General features: G+C 45.1%; 1 protein-coding gene across 2 annotated transcripts in view; it reads left to right on the top strand.

The window, feature by feature from the left end:
• The first annotated feature begins 3,698 nt into the window (after nucleotides 1–3,698).
• Nucleotides 3,699–17,754, top strand: part of VPS26C (VPS26 endosomal protein sorting factor C) — a 44,894-nt gene continuing 30,838 nt past the window's right edge. The window contains exon 1 of one of the 2 annotated variants that reach the window (XM_017894615.1): nucleotides 3,699–4,584. In XM_017894615.1, the coding sequence (XP_017750104.1) occupies nucleotides 4,528–4,584 (57 nt within the window). In that variant the 5' untranslated portion in view covers nucleotides 3,699–4,527. Of the gene's footprint in view, nucleotides 4,585–14,707; nucleotides 14,801–17,754 lie in introns of those variants that run through there. The other variant, XM_017894616.1, reaches the window with a different exon arrangement.

Here is a 17,754-nt window from a genome sequence, read left to right as displayed (position 1 = left end):
AGTTTGAAGTCAGGTAGCGTGACGCCTCCAGCTTTGTCCTTTTGACTTAGGATTGTCTTGGCAATGCGGGCTCTTTTTTGGTTCCATATGAACTTTAAAGCAGTTTTTTCCAATTCTGTGAAGAAACTCATTGGTAGCTTGATGGGGATGGCATTGAATCTATAAATAACCTTGGGCAGTATGGCCATTTTCACGATATTGATTCTTCCTATCCATGAGCATGATATGTTCTTCCATTTGTTTGTGTCTTCTTTTATTTCACTGAGCAGTGGTTTGTAGTTCTCCTTGAAGAGGTCCTTTACATCCCTTATAAGTCTGCAGTAGTTTTAATACTCTATCTTCACTATCAGTTGATACAGTGACCCCCAATTCCTTTCTTTAAGATTGCCTTTAACTATGACATTGCACCTCTGCTGGATTTTCTCATTTGATTGGCAGTCTTTTGTCCAGTCTTTTGATTAAGATCATGAGCTCCCCATTGTTATGCACCCAGGCGTTTATTGTGTGCATGTATGTGGCGCATTGATCAGCAATTGCCTATGTGAACTCTGGAGTCAGAATTGGTGGCTGCCACTTAGTTGCTATATGACCTCGGGCAAGTACATTAATCTTTCTGTGCCTGTCTTCCCTTCTGTAAGGTGAGGAAATAGTAACTATTCCTGTATCATAAGATTGTCTTGAGGGTTATTAAGAAACTAGCGTAACTGGATTGTTGAGGTTAGGTTGCCAGAAAGCAGACTATGAGATGGAGATTTAATGTGCAGGAAGTTTAATGGGGAGGTGCTCCCAGGATCAAGAGGTGCACAGGGTTTGGGCCTAGGAAGCTGGATTCAATGCGGAGTGTCATGGTTTAAAATATGTCCTCAAATTCTTTGACCCTGCCTTCCAAAGGTAGAGCTAAATTCCCCTTCCCAAGTGTAGGTTGGATTTATTGACTGTCTTCTAATGAAGAGAAGAAAAGTAGATGTGCTTCAGATACTTGGCCACATAGGGCATTGCAGCTCCCTAATTGCACTCTCTCTTGATCGACTGGTCTGGGAGAAGCTAGCTGCCATATTGTGAGGCTTCTCAAGCAACCTGTGGAGTGGAAGTGAGTGCTCCCAACCTCAGTCACGTGAGGGAGCCATCTTGGAAGTGGATATTCCAGCCCACAACAGGTCTTCAGAGGACTGCAAGAACCTGACACCTTGAGCCAGAAACACCCAGGGAAGCTTCTCCTGAGTTCTGACTCGCAGACATGAGACGTTTGTTATTTAAAACTACTACAGATTGGGCTAATTTGCTACACATCAGTATTTACCTAATACTGGGAGTTTTGGACATGGAATGGTCCTTCAGAGTTGTCCTAAACTGGGACAAGGGAGAGGCTTGTATATCCTAGATGGATTAATCGTCAAGTGTGGACTGTCCCCAAGAAGGGGGAATGACCTTAGGCAAGGCAGTTTTCTTCATTAAAGGAAAGCTTTGAAGAGTGACTTAGCTGAGAGCTGTTGAGATCAATACTCCTAGCAGCTCAGGGAACATATCCTTCAGTCCTGAAGGAAGGGTCTGGGCAGAGAATCTTAGCACCCACTTAAGGATGTTTAGTGGGACCTCTGCTGTTGTCTTAGAATTGGCACTAGGCTCACAATGGAAAACTACAGGCATAGTACTCCATCTCCTAATGAAAGATGCCTATAATTAGGGCCACTTCCCCAGGGCTTAAGAAAAGCTGCAGATCTGGCCCCCTCTTCCACCAAATACTTCCCCAGTCCTCTCTATCTGTACAGGAAGGCAGGGGAAGGAACGAAAGGAGACAGTATTGTGGAGGACAGTGTTTCTGGTGCGAAGTGATGTAGCTGGGAGAAGGACATAGCACAATCTCCATCAGGAGGCCTACTGGAAGGGGAGTCTGGTATTCTATATTTGTTGCCTGCAGATCTGTTCCTCCAGCACTCTTGCTAATTTATCCCTGTCTGTATTGCAAGAGGGAACAAGAAAATTGAAGAGAGACAGCAGGGGAAAGAGGAGCAGCCATGGGGTGGTCTTCAGTCCAGCCCGTTTTTGTGGCAAAGATGTGTATTTCTCCTGGGTCAAATCCTTCCTGTGCCGAAGATAAATGGTCCTGAGCGATCTTGCCTGAGAGTCTGAGTGTACTACTGGGTGCTGACAGGGGGGTGATGGAAAAGATCAAGTTGGGGACAGATCTCCCATGGAACTGTGTGGCAGGGAGAAGGCTCCACCCGACCTCCCCATGTGTACCCCGCGAAAGGAATTTTAAACGACAGTTACCAAGAGAAGCAGGAATCAACTAAGAAAATTCAGCAGTGGCCAGTTAAGAGATATTTATCTCATTTTCTCTCCTCTTCCTTATCTCAACACAGAAGCCAGGCCTTGCAGAGAGACGCTCGGAAGTGTCGGCGTGCCAGAACCACTCTTTGCACCTTCCCACTCACACTAAGGGATTTAGGGTCCCGCTTGAGACATGAAATCGACACTTTAACAAGGTCTGATTTTTGGTAACTCAAATGGACCAGAAAGTTACGGTATCATCTAAGGTGTGAGGGATGGAAAAGATTTAAAAGGATAGCGATTGGAGGCCGGGCGCGGTGGCTCACCCCTGTAATCCCAGCACTTCAGGAGGCCGAGACGGGCGGATCACGAGGTCAGGAGATAGAGACCAGCCTGGCCAACATGGTGAAACCCCACCTCTACTAATACACAAATAAGCTGGGAATGGTGGCGCATGGCTGTAGTCCCAGCTGCTCGGGAGGCTGAGGCAGGAGAATCGCTTGAACCCGGGAGGCAGAGGTTGCAGTGAGCTGAGATAGCGCCACTGCACTCCAGCCTGGGCGACAGAGCGAGACTCCGTCTCAAAAACAAAACAAAAAAAAACAAGTATACAATGTGGATACATGTGTTTCTTTTTCTGTTTCTCTGCAGTGTCTACTGAGATTGATTTTTTACCATTTGAAAATGATGGGTGAGTCTAGTGGAAAGGGATCCACTTCTTGAATTCTAATAGACTAGACTGTGATTTTCAAGTCCCTAATGAATTGTTCTAAAATCGCTGAGTTTGAGTTGCCAGGAAAACATTCAAGGCAGAGACCAAAGCCCTGAGGGCAGAGAGGAGCTGCAAACCAAGACCTGAATATTTGAAAATACCATTTCTTAACCTTCAAAAGCAGTTGTAGCTGCAGTACCATCACTGCTGGCCTGTAAAACATTTTATATTCTCAAGAGGGAGGCATTCATGATACTAATTCTTGCAATCGTTGTACAAATAATTTCTGATGTCATCCCAAAAGTAATGCACTTTTAAAAACAATTATCAGAATCAAATAAACAAAAAGCAAAGAATTTAAACAAAAAGCACTTTTCACTGCATTAATTAAATCACGCCAAAATGAAATCAGACCTTCTGCTTACTGGCAAAATCCTCATTTATAACATTTACAAGAGATTTTAACTCAGTCAACGAAGTATGTTAACAGTGCATGGCCCTGCCCTGCAGTAACGCCCCCCACCCCCACAAACTATATCTGGGGTCAGCTGTTGCTGGGAATAAGAATAGGCAGATTCACTTCAGCTTCCAGTCCTTCATTTGGAATCAATCTCCAAGCCCCAGAGCCTGCGGGCCGTGCCTTTCCACCCTTTAGCGCGGGGCGCACGGACCTGAATATTTAATACCCGGTTCCAGGACATGCGCCTGGGGAACACCCACAATCCCTCGCGGCCTGAGGAGCCCGGCCGGCGGGTGACCCAATGCCGCGGCTCCCAGCGGAGCGAGGTCACCTGGCGCTTCCCGAGACCTTGGCCCTAGGCCCGGCTGGCGCTGGGACGCTGGGCAGCCGAGCCGCCAGCCGATCAGCGCTTTGCAGGACGAGCGCGCAGGGGCTGCATCCCTGAGGGTGACCGGAACCGTTCCAGTGGGAAAGGCAGGGAACGGCGCCTGGCCACGGACAGACAAGGGGGCCCCGGCTCTTCAGAACCCCAGGGAGAAAGCGGTAGAGGGTTACAGTTGAGATTAAGGACATTTGAGGAGGACAGGCATTCCCAAGTTATAACCTCCAGAAAGACAAATCCACAGTGCTACCCCTCTGCGCCGCACAGCCTGACGGGAGCATCAAGCTTCCTGTGCAGGCTGCGTCGGAGAGACGGCCTCGGTCCCGCCCCCGGCCGCGGGGCACGCCGGGAGAGCGGAGAGTTCTTCCCTCCCTCAGCTAACCCAGAAAGAAAAGGAGCATTTCCGGCATAAGACTATTCCGGGTGGGGCAAGTTTGGTCCCGCCTTTCACGCCCGGAGGGGGCGGGATGAAGAGTGACAGCTCTTCTCCCCGCACTAAGGCCCGCTCCTGTGCCGGAAGGAGGAAGGCGTGGGGCGTTCTCCTCTCAGAGCTAGGGAGTGTGTGTGACGTAGGTGCGAGGTCACGTGAGCTTCCGCCGGCTGAGAGGGGGAAAGGGGCGGGGCCCAGAACAGAGGGGCGAGGCGCCCCTTGTTTCCCTGGGGTTACGCGCAGCCGGAAGTGGCTGTTGTGGAGAATTGGAGATGGGAACGGCCCTGGACATCAAGATTAAAAGAGCGAATAAAGTTTATCACGCCGGGGTAAGTGGGGGCTGGGGGGTGGAGGTGGGATTGGGCGGGTCTGCAGGTTCCGCTGTCTCCATCGCCCTGCACACGTCCCGCGTCCCTAGGCGGGGCAGGGCTGTCCCACCAGGTGCGTCTCCGCCAGGTGGGTGCGTTCCCGCCAGGTGCGTCCCCGCCAGGTGCTTCCCGCGCGAGGCTGGCCTGCCCTGCGAGGGGCCCCGCGGGAGGCGCCGCCGAAGCATCTGCGGGACGTGCAGGGCAGGCGCCCGGCTCCGGGGCTGCAGCTCTTACCATCTGGCCCCTTGAATACCCGGCGGTGGGCATTGGGCCCTCAGGCTTGAGCTCCCGCAGTGAGCGCTGAGGGCAGAGGAGTTGACGACCAGACCCCCCTTTCCCTTTCTCGTAAGGTGACCGCAAAGGTCTAATGAACGAAAGCTAAAACTAACCTTGGAAGCAGTAATGGGTGTGTCTGGCGGCAGCATATATTAAGTGGCAGTCACTTTTAACAACATACCACGAAGTTACTCCTTTTTCTGGTTTATTCTTCGACTGAGATAAAGGATTGGCTATTAAAATGCAAGTATAAACAAATAAAGTCTTGACTCTGCCATTCACAGGTTTTTTTGACATTGGCCAGTCATTCAATCTCCTTGGGCCTCAGTGTCCTTATTTGCAAATGAGGGTGTTGTAAGGTTCCTCTGACTCGGGGAATCTCAACCCTTACTCTACATCAGAATGAGTCACCCTGAGGAATTTTTTTTTTTTTTTTGAGGCGGAGTCTTGCTCTGTCGCCCAGGCTGGAGTGCTGTGGCGGGATCTGAGCTCCCTGCAAGCCCCGCCTCCCGGGTTCCCGNACAGAGTACCAGACAAAGGTCTTGGATGGATGCTGAAACTTTTGGGCAAAAGACAACTGGGGAAACCTGGTATTTACACAAGCTCAAATGGTCATCCCTTTGATGGTTAATTACAAAGGGAAAAAGCCGGCCTGGCGCGGTGGCTCACGCCTGTATTCCCAGCACTTTGGGAGGCCGAGGCGGGCAGATCACCTGAGATCAGGAGTTCGAAACCAGCCTGGCCAACATGGTGAAACCCCGTCTTTACTAAAAATACAAAAATTAGCCGGGCGTGGTGGCGGACGCCTGTAATCCCAGCTACCCCGGCGACTGAGGCAGAAAAATCGCTGGAACCCGGCAAGCAGAGGCTGCAGTGAGCCGAGATTGCACCACTGCACTCCAGCCTGGGCCGCAGAGTGAGACCCCGTCTCAAAAAATCAAAAGGGAAAAAGCTACCTTTATAATGGAGAAATCTGGTAGTCACACTCTAGCCAAGCACAACAATGAACACCACTTTACCACCACAACTAATGAGACGACTGACATTGGGTACCCCTTGGCATGATGTGCCGAGAAAGTCACAACTCAGCTGTGTAGTATTCCTGCCAAGAATGTTTAATCCATGTCAGTTCATAAGGAAACAATCAGGCATATCCAAATTGAGGGACATTCTGTGAAACAAGTAGCGTGGTTTTTTCAGAAATATCAATGTCAAAAAATAAAGGCGAGATAAGTTTTCTAGACTAAAAGACTAAAGGGACATGAGAACCAAATAGAATGCTTAATTTCTGATAAAATATAAATTCGAATATGGACTATAATTGTTGTGTATTGGTGTTGAATTTCTCCAGCGTAATATTTTGGTTATATAGGAGAATACTTCACATGCTGAAGTATTTAGGGTCAAAGTGTCCAGCCATGACTGTGCACATATGTTTCTGCACATGTGTGTATAGGAGAAAAAGAGAAAGTGAATGTGGCAAAATACTAACAATTGCTGAATGAAGTTAAAAGCTACATGGGCCTTTGTATTCTTTTTTAAAAATAACAGCTTTATAGAGATAATTTAAAATACAAAATGTACCCTTTGAAAGTATACAATTCAGTAGTTTTTTAATGTATTTGCAGAGTTGCGCATCCATCACCACGATCTAATTCTAGAACATTTTCACCCCAAAAAGAAACCCTGAACCCATTAGCTGTCACTCCTCATTCCCTCTCCCTCCTGACCCCTGGCAGTGACAAATCGACTTTGTCTCTGGAGTTGCATATTCTTGACATTTCATATAAATGGAATCGTACCATATGTGACCCTTTTGACTGACAGGCTTCTTTTAGTTCGAGTAATGTTCGGTGTTCATGCTTGTCATAGCATGTGTCAGTTCCTCATTCCTTTTTATGATTGAATAATATTCCATTGTATGGATAGATCATATTTTGTTTAACCACTCATCTCTTGATGGACATTGGAGTTATTTCTACCTTTTCGCTATTAATAATGTTATGAACTTTGTAGTACAAGTTTTTATGTGAGAGGATATTTTTATTTCTCTTGGGTATATACCTAGGAGTGGATTTTGCTGAGCTACTTTAACTTTTTGAAGAGCTGCCAAATTATTTTCCAAAGTGTCTTGCACCACTTCACAGTGTACCGGCACTGTATGACGGTTCCGATTTTTCCACTACTTTATAGTTTCATAACTTTTCTGGAGCTTAAAAATGTTTCAAAATAACAGTGGGAGGGCAGTGACAGGAGACTGTATGCATTTAACTTTAGTATTCATTATTTCATTAACAAGTTAGCACATTCTCTTCAGAAATGTTACTCTAGCTGGGATGCTGAGATATCTTCTGTGGTTTTAAATATGATACGAGGCCGGGCGCGGTGGCTCAAGCCTGTAATCCCAGCACTTTGGGAGGCCGAGACAGGCGGATCATGAGGTCAGGAGATCGAGACCATCCTGGCTAACACGGTGAAACCCCATCTCTACTAAAAATACAAAAAACTAGCTGGGCGAGGTGGCAGGGCCTGTAGTCCCAGCTACTCAGGAGGCTGAGGCAGGAGAATGGCGTAAACCCGGGAGGCGGAGCTTGCAGTGAGCTGAGATCCGGCCACTGCACTCCAGCCTGGGCGACAGAGCGAGACTCCATCTCAAAAAAACAAAATAAATAAATAAATAAATAAATATGATACAAGTAATGAAAAGTACATTAGAAAAGAGGCAAGCAATGGAATGATAAAGTTGCCCCAGCAGAAGTCATCCACAGCCAGGACCACTTCCTGCGGGTCTCAGAGTTGAAGACAGAGTCAGCTCTGTCCCTCTAGACTACATCTTCTGATGCTAGTATCAGGAACAGAATCTGCAATTGATGGCTGAAGGCAGCTTCTCTCAACCTTCAGTCACTTTTTACACTTACATGCATTTTAAAGGAAACATTATATGGTGAATATAAAAGAAAAGCATTGCTATATTTTTTAAAAAGGCAACAGAAAAGAGAAAGTTACTAAACTAATTAATCAATTGACAAAAATCTCTGACATGGGTGCCCATGACTCATGTGCTAGACTCCATGATCTGTGACTCAGGGCAGGTGGAGTAGGCAGCCAGCACTGTCATGGCTGCTTTCCAAGCCCCATGTAGCAGGACCCTTGCTGTCTGGTCCTCCAGGAGGCCTCATTGACCGCAGGCAGTGCATATGTCACTTCTAGTTCGCACTGTGGTTGTGGGAGAAGCGGCCATTCTCTCCTACCCTCCTCACCCTTAGCTGGCTGCAGTGGAGCTGATAGCATACACGTTTCCTCTTTTCTCCGTACATCTCAACAGTGACAGTAAAGATTCAGTTACCAAAGATTTGACTTACCTATGGGCCTGCCAGAGCACTACACCTACAATTCTCCTGGGTTGCTTGAGGTGGCTGCCACCTACTTTAGCCTGATTCTAAGCAGTACTATCCCAGGCTTGAGGTCATGAGTGATTCAAGTGAAACGTGTTTGTCATTGTAAGCACATAAGGCAAGCTTATGTTCCAGCAGAGGTTCTTGGGTAGGGTTTGACAGCCAGGCAATACCACTCTCATTTTTCTAATGAGGAAATGGAGGCTTAGACAAGTTGAAGAATTTCATAACCCAACTAGACAAGTTGAAGAACTTCACCCGACTAATGACCGAGTCTGGATTCCAACTCAGATCAGTTCCAGTTCAAAGCATGTCCATCGAGCACTATTATTCTGCCTCCCTAGGATTGGCCATTTTTATGCAAAATGGAGGAATTTGTAATATAAAAATGTTATTCATTTCCTAGTAGTGCTGTGAATAACATTGAGATATTTCAATAAAAAGAGACTGATACGTCTTCTACTTTGAATATATGCTGATTCTGTTATTGTTCTTTTCAGTATCTTAGTTGTGGAAGCATCTGAAAATGGCTTGATTCTATGGACACCAGAGAAACCTAAGTTATACTTAGATTTAAAATTGACCTTTTTTTTTAAGAAAAAATATTGACAAAATGATTTTAAAAAATTATAGTTGAAGCATTTAAAAAATATAATACATGACATGTTAAAAACATAATATCCCGGCTGGGTGTGGTGGCTCATGCCTGTAATTGCAGTACTTTGGGAGGCTCAGGTAGACAGATCACTTGAGCCCAGGAGTTCGAGACCAGCCTGGCCAACATGGCGAAACCCTATCTCTACTAAAAACAGAAAACGTAGCTGGGTGTGGTGCACGCCTGTAATCCCAGCTACTTGGGAGGCTGAGGTATGAGAATCACTTGAACCTGGGAGGTGGAGGTTGCAGTAAGCCAAGATCACACCACTGCACTCCAGCCTGGGCAGCAGAGCATGACTCTGTCTCAGAAAAAGAAAGAAAAAAAAGTAACATGCTGCAGAAGAAGGTAAAATGAAAAGTCAAGTCTCCTACTCTTCCTGACCCCCTGTTCTGCCCTTGGACGTATTCACTGATGGTTTGTGTACTGTTCCAGACACACGTGTGCACACACACGCAACTTGTTCTTTTGCTTAATAATGTACCTTTATCTTGGATACCTTTTCATATTAACATTTTGATCAGTCCCATTCTTTTTTATATTATTTAATCAACTTCATTCAACCAATGTCTGTTGATCTCATGAGGGTTATAAGTTAATAGAGAAAGGCAAATATATAAAATGAGAGATGATTAAAAAGATGATCAAGTGCTCAAATAAGAGCATCTGTGGTGTATGAAGGAGCATAAAGTAGGGTATAGTCATCTAGGGGGAAAAGTGAGAAGCTGGGGGCCTTCTGGAGCTTCATCGAACTTAGTTTTGAAAACTAAGCATTAGAATCTAGTTTTGAAAAGTAAGCATTAGAATCTAGTTTGAAAATCAAGTATTAAACTAAGTGCCCACCATGCGCTGCTGGTCTCAGTCATGAGGAATAGGCAATGTAAACCTAGTGAACAAGAACTTGTAGACGTTTGGGATGCAATCTGTGTCCTGTAGACTGTTTCGTTTACTTGATTGACCAGGTGTTTATAGTTGTTCATCCTCATCTAATCTGGCAGCAAGAGCAGTTTTTTAATGTGACTTAGGTTGACTGTCTTTCCAAAATATTTCTGTTTTCTTAGGGTTTATTCTGTTTTTGTTTTTTTTTTTAACTTTGTAAGTTGGCTGTTTAGCATATTGAATTGTAGCCTCCTTTTTAAAAATGCAGACATTTCGCACTAAGTACTACTCTAAAGTAGTACTTCGTACCTTAAGTTTCTTTTTGTTTTTAATAGATGAGTGAATTATTGTAAAGCAAACCCTTGTAACCCTCCACACGTCCTGCTGGAGAGGAGAGTGGAAGTAGGATCACTTCACCTAGATTCTGGGAGAAGACACTGCTCCAAAGGACCCTGATGAGGTTTCATGGTTTAGTAACCTCATGCACTGTGGGAATGTCAGAGGACCCCGAGATAATGCTCCACTGCCATGTCTGAAAATTGTGTCCCACAACATTTGATTGGTGGTATTTTCTATTATTGTACAACTTAAAATATCTTGTAATTTCCATTATTTTTTTGACATGAGTTGTTTAGAAATGTGTGCTTCAGTTTCTGTTATAGCAACAACTCTTGTCACCCATAGCCTTATAAAAAATCCTAATTTTAATATTTAAATTTTAGAAAATTTCTTATAAGCAGAATTACAAAAAGAGTAACTAACGAAAATTAGATTATGATGGGATAATGGAATATCAAGTCTAATTGTCAGGAAAAGACAGAATAACATGGGAATGACAAAATGGACTAAGGTCTTAAATCTAAGATCTGAAACTATGAAGCTACTAAAAGAAACATTGGGGAAATCCTCCAGGACATTGGTCTGGGCAAAGATTTCTTGAGCAATACCTTAAAAGGACAGGCAACCCAAGCAAAAATGGACAGATGGGATCACATCAAGCTAAAAAACTTCTACACAGCAAAGGAAACAAAGTGAACAGAATAACATGGGAATGTTTTCTATAATTTAGTAGTAACTGGCAATAGTTTACAAATACTTTGTGTGTATACTGCTGTCATTGCACTGATTACCTTCTGTTGTAGTGACTTTGTTCTATTAGTCCACTCAATTAAAATATTTGGTTTTGTTTATCTTTGTATTCCTGGGCCTGGCAGTACTCGCCACTTAATAGGTGCTCAAAAACTTTATTAAATGATGAGTGGAAGCCTTAAAACATTTTTAAAAATGCGTAAGACTGCTAGTTTTATAAATGCATTGATCAGAAAGGGGAAACTATGGTATTGTAGGCATATGACGGGTTTTGCTTCATAATTATAAATAATATTCTGGGTATCGATTCCAGACAGATGTTGGTAAGATTTATTCTTATTTTGACATAGCCCCAGAGCTACACATTGCACCCTCCATTACTTGTGTTTGCTTTAGAATAGTCATTCCTAAGATCATGATTCAAATAAATTGGGAGTAGAGATTCCAGAATTCCTATAAATATGGTTTCCTGTCTGATTCGGGAATGGAATATGATAGGAAATTTTCCAAGGTTTGCTTTTCCATGGTCTTCATCCTAGTTCCTGTGGCTCATCGCAAATATAGACCCTTTCTCCAAGCTTGCAGCATTGCTGTTGGGGCACCTTCTCCCTAAGCATCCTTCCCCTTGGATAGAAAACTTCTTTTTTAAGTATTTGTTAAAATAGAGATGAAATCATGCTATGTTGCCCAGGTCAGTCTCAAACTCCTGGCCTCAAGGAATCCTCCTGCCTTGGCCTGACAAATTTGGTGTTGGGATTACAGGCATGAGCCACCACGCCTGGCTTAAAAACTTGACTTCTCTTTCCAAAGACCTGTGTATGGTATGAGATAATCAGGAATTGTGTTAAAAATTCCCTAATTCCATACTTCCAGTGAAAGATTAAATTTCCCATGGAAATACCTAACTAACACTGTTTTATAATTAGGTAGACTAGGACAGCTTTTTCCAGCTCCCAGAGTGCTTTAATCCTTCCATACACTGTTAAGAGGTGGTGTTTTCCCCATTTTGTGGTTCAGATGAGAGCAAATATTTGAAGTTGCGTCTTTTTATTCCTAAATCTAGGATTCTGTGTGCCTTCTCCAGGTCTTAATTCTCATCTGTAGGATAGAGATGATACTACTCAAAGGCTGTATTTTGAAAATTAAATGAGATCATGTTTTAAGACACTTATCCTAGCTTCCAACACCTCGTAGGGACCGCAGTAATAGGTGGTGGCACTGTCAAGTTTTTTTCCACGCTCCAAGGTCTGTTCACCCTTAGAACTGCCCTTTGTGTGCCACAACGCTAGTTACATTAGTACACCCTCCAAATGGCATAATGAGTGCTTGTCAGATGCTTCACCGATTGTCAAATATGTGCCCACTGTCTGTGTCTACTTGGAGGAAGGAGAGTCAGCGACCAAGGAGAACATACAGAGCAGACAGCGTTTTTGGCCCTGAGAGCCGAGGGTGATTTTGGTATTGGTGCAACTCCTTTGTTTAGTGCAGTAGATGTGTTCTTGATCAAAAAGTTGGACTCAAATGCATTGTAAATTACTTTATGTCTTGGAACGCTGTAGGGGAGCTTACTGGTTAGAAAAATCCTGCAGTAAATCTTTCTGTAGTGTAAATTTAATGCATTTGTTTTTACAAATTCAGAATGTTTTACATTCTTAAATTCTGGCACATGTACTCATGAAAATGACATTGTTAAATATTATAGTTGTGAAAAACGTAAATAAGAGATTTACGCCCCAGCATAGCCAGGTTACAATGAGAAGAAATTTATACACTGGCACTGTTACCGTTACCTTAAGAACCTCAGTACTACCTGAATTTGGCATGCCCGTAATTTCTTGTGAAAAGAAAAGGAGAAACTCTATATATGAGAGTTCATTATTATGAAGAAAAATTGCAAAGCTAAAATGCTAGGTTTTTTTTAAGCTTAAGTATTGTACTTTAACCTGCTGGATTCTTAGTAAATGATCAGTTGTAGTGAATGCTTGTTGTAAGGACTCAGGGTATAAAAATTTAAATCTTTGCTAGGAGAGATCTTAAGATAATTTGGAGAGGTATGAACCTTTTAGGAATACAGTCATCCAAACTTTTAAGTAGCGCTCTTTTCCGCTAATAACCTAATCCTCCTGAAAAGCTTGTCTGCTAAATCATAACCTAAACTCTTATGTAATGCATAAGAAGCATTTTCAGAATTATCCGAGATTGTCTGAAAACTGGGATGCGATAAAAAGTGTTCATGCAGTTCTCCACTTGGTGTTTGTTGCCGCAAACCTTGTACGAGCCTGGGCCTGAGCAGTGGCAAAGCCTGCTTGACCACAGCGGCGTGTTTCGGCACTGGACAGGTCTCAGCCTGTTCCGCACACCCTTCATCCCCTGCAAGCTGCTTGCCAGATCTCCCTCAGCCACGGTGGTGGGCTTTTCCTCTGCCTCCTCCTAATGCCGAGTCCCCGACGCAGACGCTCATCTCGGTTATGTCATCTAGGAGTCTATGCTCATCTAGGAGTCTATGCTGTGTCTCCAGCCATGCTCTCTCTTAGGCCCGAAACCTGCAGCCTACACCTTCTGCCTGTTAACAAAGGAAGGAAAAAGGAGAAAACATTATTTTCCAGGTAACAATATGTAGACTGAGGACACATAGCTTCTGGGAAAGCGAAAGCACGGAAGCCTGGGGTCCCCACCGCGCGTTCACCAGGTTCGGGAGTGCGAGGAATGCCCAGCGCATGCGCAGAGGTAACACACGTAACATCGCGTGTTCGTTTTGGCGCCGGGTTTTATCACTAAAAGTTGGAAGGCGGCTCTGTATGTCGAAAGGTGAATGGCAGGGCATGGAGACGTTTTGCGTGCGCAGTCTCTGTGAGCCAGCTGCAACCGCCTGGGAACCGCAGCACGGATCAGGAAAGGATGCTTGCAGGGCGCCTCCTGCGCAATCGGTGCTGCTGCCGGACCCCGGGGCGGAGGCGCCCGGGTCAGTGGCACTCACTGAAGTCGCTGGGCAACGTTTAGCTATAACAGGTTTTTGTCTGACTGCAGGCAGATCTCACGGCAGTTAACCTCCTAGTGTGAACGATATGGGGGTATGTGAGCAACCCTGCTGTGGCCGCTTAGTCTCTTGGCGAGGGTCTCATCTCCTCCACACACTGGCCAGCTGGAGCAGCGTAGCGCAGGCTCGTGGGCGCTTCAGGCTGGTGGGCGCTGCACGGTGCTTCACTGTCCCCTGCCCCGTGGCCCCGCTCCCCGCTTGGTGCCCCACCCGGAGGCAACAGAGCCCATCTGTTCTGTCTGGACTCGGTTTCCAATCCAGCTAACGCGGACTTTCCGCCGGTCCCAGCCGTCCCCTATCCTGGGAAGTCGTGACTGCCATTGCCCTTGTTGCCCCTTTGTCCCCAACCTCCCACGCCTCTGGTGCCCTCGCTCCCCACTCCTTTCCCTCCCTTCCAGTCCTCTCTTCCGCTCTTGCTCTGGGCTGACCGTGAGCAAGGCAGGGTTGTGAAAAGCTGGAAGGGGAAGCCCGTTTGCCATTTGCTTTCCGCTTTCATTTCAACCACACTGGAGTTTGTGACGTCGTAATGCTCCCCATTGCACGCGTTTCTTTTTCCATCAGGTGGTTGTTATACAGACAGGCAGTGCTTTTACTGCATGTGGCTACACCCACACCCCAACCAGTTATTTTTCTAGGTTTTAGCTTACGTTCAGAAAACAGACTGACTTGTTAGCCATCGGCCAGGTGAGCTGACCTGCGTCCCGTCCCGGAGAGCACACAGGCCAGACGCTTCGGAAGTGCCTGGTCCACTCGTCACCTGCGGACAGGGGCTCGCCCACGAGAAGCCCCTATGGCCGAAACTCAGAGGAAAACCTTGCCTGTTTGCTGTCCAGAGCTCAGGGAAAGGTCAGTTGACCTCGGAACCTGATCCTTTTTAATTTTTTCCAGAGCATTTTCTAGATCAGTTATTTACAGACCTCATTTTGGGAAACTGCACTTCCTCTTTTTACATATATTTGCTTTTTTTTTGTTTTTTTGAGACAGAGCTTCATCCTGTCACCCAGGCTGGAGTGCAGTGGTACAATCTCTGCTCACTGCAGCCTCCACCTCCCAGGCTCAAGCGATTCTCCTGCCTCAGCCTCCCGAGTAGCTGGGATTACAGGTGTGCTACCACGCTTGGCTATTTTTTTATTTGTAGAGACGGGATTTCAACATGTTGCCCAGGCTGGTCTCAAACCCGTGGGCTCAAGTGATCTTCTGGTCTCAGCCTCCCAACCACCATGCCCCAACTCCATATTTACATTTTAAAATTATAAAATGGTAAAACTTAAATTTATTACCACGAATAAAAGAAAAAAGTATGTCCTGGATATTTTCATACAAACATAAATAAGTAAAGATGGAATTTTGTAAAATACTTCTTATTGTCCTCTAACTTATCTACAAGAACACTTTATGGACATGTTTATATGGCGAGCAGCCATGAAAAAACTGCTTGGGCTTTTTATTGTCTGTAATGGAGAGCTTGTGCTGTCACTTGTTGGCAGAAAAAAAATCCAGGCTCAGAGAAATAGTGCCTTTCCCAAGGTGATAGAAAATATATTTTACCTTACATCTGGTAAGTTAAAATGGTTGTTTCCTCATGTAAATAGGTCAATAAAATGAACATTGTTTAGGATAAAGATTTTCCAAAAAAGCAACGAAACCCTTTTATTAAATGAAGTCTTACATAAAATTCTAATATGTCAATTTTAATAATACATATTAAAATACTTTATTTTATAAACAGATAAAAGCAGAGCTGTTCTACTTTAAGTGAGAATATCTGTTTTCTCCCTGCCTTCCCTGACTCTTCCTCACATCCCAAAGTGGCTGCTGAGGTGTCTTCACAAGCCTAGGGCCAGTGGTTCTCTTGTAAAGTATTAGTTATAGGATGTCGTGACCAGCGAGAGGCAACAAGGTTGAAGTTTTTCATGCCAACCTATTTAATTTGGTCCTATGTTGAAACTTATAAGTTCTGTCAGCTTTCAGATATAATGCAGTGCCTAGGACCAGGCATGGTGGCTCATGCCTGTAATCCCAGCACTTTGAGAGGCTGAGGCAGTCGGATCACCTGAGGTCAGGAGTTCAAGACCATCCTGACCAACATGAAGAAACCCTGTCTCTACTAAAAATACAAAAATTAGCCTAGTGTGGTGGCAGGCACCTGTAATCCGAGCTACTCAGGAGGCTGAGTCAGGAGAATCGCTTGAACCTGGGAGGCAGAGGTTACAGTGAGCTGAGATTGTGCCACTGCACTCCAGCCTCTCTTTCAAAAAAAAAAAAAAAATGCAGTGCCTAGAATGAGGCTCTAAATATTTTGCCTTTATTTACTGGAGCATTGAAGCCAAAAAAACCCACCAGTTTACTGACTATCCTTGGATACTTTCTGCCATTTTCCTCCTTGAGAATTTTACTCAGCTGGGGCTCTTAGACTAGCAGTCTCAGCAAAAGCTGTTGAGCTCTGGAGACCTTCACTGTTGTCCTGCTTGTCCTGGGAACTTGAGCTGGGAAGGACAACATGAGATTATGGCTCTTCTGCTTCTGATAGGAGCAAGCTGTCCTGACCCTGGATTACTGATGCTCTGACAGAATTGACCTCTGGGTAGCTGTGAGGGTTATACCTGCTGTGTGTCCTCTGATCTGTTGGCCAGGTCTCTGGTGGCAGGTAGCATTGGCTCACGTGCTTTGCAGTGATGGCGGAGTTCCCTTCATCCTCACTAGGGTTCCCCCATGACAGTGTCTTATTTACGTTTATGGTTTTACTGTTACATGCCAGGCATCGTGTCAGCCCAAAATTAGCTCTTCTTTTGTTTTATTAGAAAGAATTACTTAAGACAATTTCTCTAAAACCCAAATCTTCATCTTTGGGAAAGGAGCAGCAGTCCTGTCGGTGGAAAATTAGGAGCCGATGGGCAGAAATCCCATTCATCATTAATCATCGGAAAAAAAATAAGCTTTTTCTAATCTAAAAAAAATACAGTCATGATAGTTTGACCGTATGTTTCAGATTTTAAAACCTGTTTTGTAAATTGAAAATATGTGTTTTACTTGCTAAGAAAATGCAACTAATACAAAAGAATGTCTTCTGCCCCTTCTCCTCTACTGCCCCATGAACGATGCCCAGAATTAACCACATGACATTCTCCGCATCTCACAGTAGTCTCATAGGGCAGCCTTAGGTGATCTGTCCCCAGAGTCCACCCTGGAGTAACCTGAAGCAGAGACCCTGTTCCGTACTGCTTCATTAACATATGATCTGCCCTACAGTGCTCTTTTTGCTGAGCTCTTTTTTTCTTTTCTTTTCTTTTTTTTTTTCCCCTAGACGGAGTTTCGCTCTTGTCACCCAGGCAGAATGCAATGTCTCGGCTCACTGCAGCCTCTGCCTCCCGGGTTCAAGCGATTCTCCTGCCTCAGCCTCCCAAGTAGTTGGGATTACAGGTGCCTGCCACCATGCCTGGCTAATTTTGTATTTTAGTAGAGATGGGGTTTCACCATGTTGGCCAGGCTGGTCTTGAACTGCTGACCTCAGGTGATTTGCCTGTCTCAGCCTCCCAAAGTGCTGGCTTACAGGTGTGAGCCACTTCACCCAGCCTGAGCTCTTTCTTTACTTATTTATTTTAGAGATGGGGTCTCGCACTGTTAACGCAGGCTGGAGCACAGTGGCACAATCATAGCTCATTGCAGCCTTAAACTCCTGGTTTCAGGTGATCCTCCATCCTAGCCTCCCAACGTGGGTTGGGAGTATGGTGCGAGCCACCCCACCTAGCTGTGCTCTTGCTTTCTAACTAGGGCCCTTTAGACTGTCAGCCTCATTTGCT

The sequence above is a fragment of the Rhinopithecus bieti genome, unplaced genomic scaffold, assembly GCF_001698545.2.
Source record: "Rhinopithecus bieti isolate Rb0 unplaced genomic scaffold, ASM169854v2 scaffold_25394, whole genome shotgun sequence".
Lineage (NCBI taxonomy): Eukaryota > Metazoa > Chordata > Mammalia > Primates > Cercopithecidae > Rhinopithecus > Rhinopithecus bieti.
Note: the sequence above shows the minus strand (reverse complement) of the source record. Positions and strands in the feature narration are given on the sequence as shown.